The sequence below is a fragment of the Cyprinodon variegatus genome, unplaced genomic scaffold (assembly GCF_000732505.1).
Source record: "Cyprinodon variegatus isolate N-32 unplaced genomic scaffold, C_variegatus-1.0 Scaffold65, whole genome shotgun sequence".
In the NCBI taxonomy this organism is placed as follows: domain Eukaryota; kingdom Metazoa; phylum Chordata; class Actinopteri; order Cyprinodontiformes; family Cyprinodontidae; genus Cyprinodon; species Cyprinodon variegatus.
Genome location: NW_015150518.1, coordinates 1,808,555 through 1,811,399, shown reverse-complemented (window position 1 = coordinate 1,811,399; position 2,845 = coordinate 1,808,555). Strand labels below are relative to the sequence as shown.

The 2,845-nt window shown below is 33.8% G+C and overlaps 1 protein-coding gene across 1 annotated transcript in view; it reads right to left on the bottom strand.

Moving 5' to 3' along the window:
* Positions 1 to 2,110, bottom strand: part of LOC107082939 — a 3,654-nt gene extending 1,544 nt beyond the window's left edge. Inside the window, exons 1-2 of the mRNA XM_015371836.1 lie at positions 1,976 to 2,110; positions 1,165 to 1,272 (exon numbers count right to left, since the gene is read on the bottom strand). Of these exons, the coding sequence (XP_015227322.1) occupies positions 1,165 to 1,257 (93 nt within the window). The 5' untranslated portion in view covers positions 1,258 to 1,272; positions 1,976 to 2,110. The remainder of the gene's footprint in view (positions 1 to 1,164; positions 1,273 to 1,975) is intronic.
* Between the last annotated feature and the right edge of the window lie 735 nt (positions 2,111 to 2,845).

The following is a 2,845-nucleotide window of genomic DNA, read 5'->3' as shown; positions in this document are numbered from 1 at the left end:
CAAGGATCCCCGGGTGGTTTCTACCTTTGCATTAAACTGTTTGGGTAAAATGCATATATATATATATATATATATATATATATATATATATATATGCACTCAATCTTAGCACCACCTACAAAATCCATCATATTTGCAAGTCTTTAGCTGATCAGAAAAATCCTGTAGTCTTTGAACCCAGAACTGTCCTATTTCATGTGTGCTATCATCAAGAAAAATGAAAGCTACTTCTTGGATTTAAAAAACCTAGTCTTTTTAAAATCATTACTGTCTGTGAAAGTCATTTAGTGTAGCCTAGTATATCCATAGCTATGTGGAAAAGCACCTTACGCCAACTGTTGAGTAAAGTGAAGGATCTGTGATGTCACAATGCTGCATCCCTTATCAAGTCTAACCTTTTAAGGTTCAAGCTATTATAAGTTTAGAATCAGAAATGCTTTATTGTTAATTACAAGGACTTTGTGTTGATGAGGTGTGATGATGACAGTCAGCTGATAAAAATAAATACTTAAATTAGTGAAAAACAGTCAAATGGATTTAACTACAAAATTGAAAATGAATCATCAATAATGACTGTCTGGCCGAACCAAAAACGTAGTGGGTTACTAAAAAAAAGAAATGCTTCTACATTTTATTCAAGACAAAGAAATGCTAACAGTTTTTAGTGCTGAAATCATACAAATTTAATATATACCTGTACATTTCTTTGTACTTTCAGCAAAATACTGTAAAACTGTAACTAAATTTTAAACTTATTCTATTTATAATGCTAATTCTTAATTCTAAAATAGCCATAAAAGAAAGAAGTATTAAATACTTTCCCCTGAGGACATTAACCATCAATCTTCTTCAGGGTCACAGTAGGGCTGGTGATCTCCAGCAATCTATGGGCAAGAGGCGAGGTTGGCAGTCCGTCGCAGGGCAACAGAGACACACAAACTCATACCTCAGGACAATATAAGAGAGGCCAATTAATTTAACATCATGTTTTTGGACTATGGGAGGAAGCTGGAGTACCCAGAGAGAACGTGCAAACTCCATGCAGAAAGACCTGCAACTTTCTTCCTGTAAGGCAACAGTGTTACAGACTGCGCCACCATGCACACACTTTAGCTTGATATTTAAAAAAATAAAAAATAAATATAAATGGATGTTGATATTTACCATGCAGCACAACGCGATGACCAGAACTGTGATCGGAAGGCAAAGACGAATGTTAAGCCACACCACCAGATAAACAACATCAGAATGATCCATCCTCCCTGTAGGTTCCTGAGACCAGAAAATATGACTTTAAATAAATAAACAATACTGATCACAATGCAAGTCTTGGACATAAAACTAAGCTAAAAAACTATGTAAAGGAAGATATTAACAGATATTGTTTATAAGTTGATTTGAGATTAAAAAGTTGAATATTCGACCGTGGGCTCCCACGGAGAGGACCTGGCTGCCCTCATTACTTCACTTGGTTGCAAAACCTGGTTTCCCCAAATCAGACAGTCCTTTTCAAAACAACAAACAAGATCCGTAAAAAATTGGGACCCTAGAAGAAATTTCTAACTTGCTGGACAAGTTAAAAGTTTTGCTGATAATGATGGCACAGATATTGGTTTAGTTATACATAACTAATTGTTGATTAGCTTCACAGCAACTGCTAAAAAGTCCGGTTAACTTCCACAAAATTTAAAAACACAATTAGGGTTTTTATTTTTGTCACAAAGTATTGAAGCTGTCGAGAATATCTTGTAATGATTTACTTATTATCATGATCATTTGATTATTTCAGTGTTCATCAAAAAGTATAAAGAACAATGAAAAATAACATTTCAATGCCTAAAAATGCAAAATAAAGATGACAAATCCCCACAAAAAGAGTAAAGCAAAGAAAGTCCCATCATTTAAAGTCAAAGTCATTCACACATATGAGTTCAATGTGGCAATTTCCCTAATGCACTCTTAAGCATTTACTTGCCGTTTCTGCTGAGTTCACCAGTCTCTTGAGTCAGTTTTGCTGTTTTTAAACAAAAAGAGGATCAGATAATCAGCACCCCGAATCAATATCAGACATACAGCGTACAACCGCCATTTCAAAGCCAGTTTAACACAGTGTTCTGAAACACAAAGTTTTCCGACTGTAGCTTCAGAGTGGTAAAACCTGTGGCAGGAAGTTGATCAATATGCAAAAAAAACAAAAAAAAAACAAACATGCAGAAACAATCTTAAAAAATAAATTAACAATACTTAAAATCTTACGTGAAAATATTTTAGGCATCTACATACATTTATTTTGATGGTATCAGCATATGCAACACACCTGAGAAAAAACAGTAAGTAAACTCATAAGTAGACTGCAAAATCTTATTTCATGGTGTTACATGAAAAAATGGAAATTAGCATCTAATGTATATCTACTTCTAAGGTTTTTCTCATCAACGATTTTGCAACATTTCAGCTGCGTTTTTGCTTTCACAAGGGGCATGAGCATAATAGCTATACTTAATTGAAGCATGGACCTAAATTTTTGCTGAAATAGCTAAAAGTGCAATGAACCATTTAGAATTCAAATGGATAAAGTTAAAAACAATTTAAGGGCCCTTTAAAAAATTAAAAGGATGTTTATAATTTTTCCAATTCAGAACTGTCCACCTTTTGTTTCAAATAAAACAGAATAAAAATGTACAAGTGGTGTGAGCCCTGCACCTCTAAGGGTTTAAAACATTTCTCGAAACTCTTCAATTAGATTTAATGCTTTATAAACGTTCCACTTATTTAGACTTCATGAGCTCAAAAGAATAGAGAAAGAACAGATATGTAAGAACAGTGGGGAAACAGGAATTTGAAA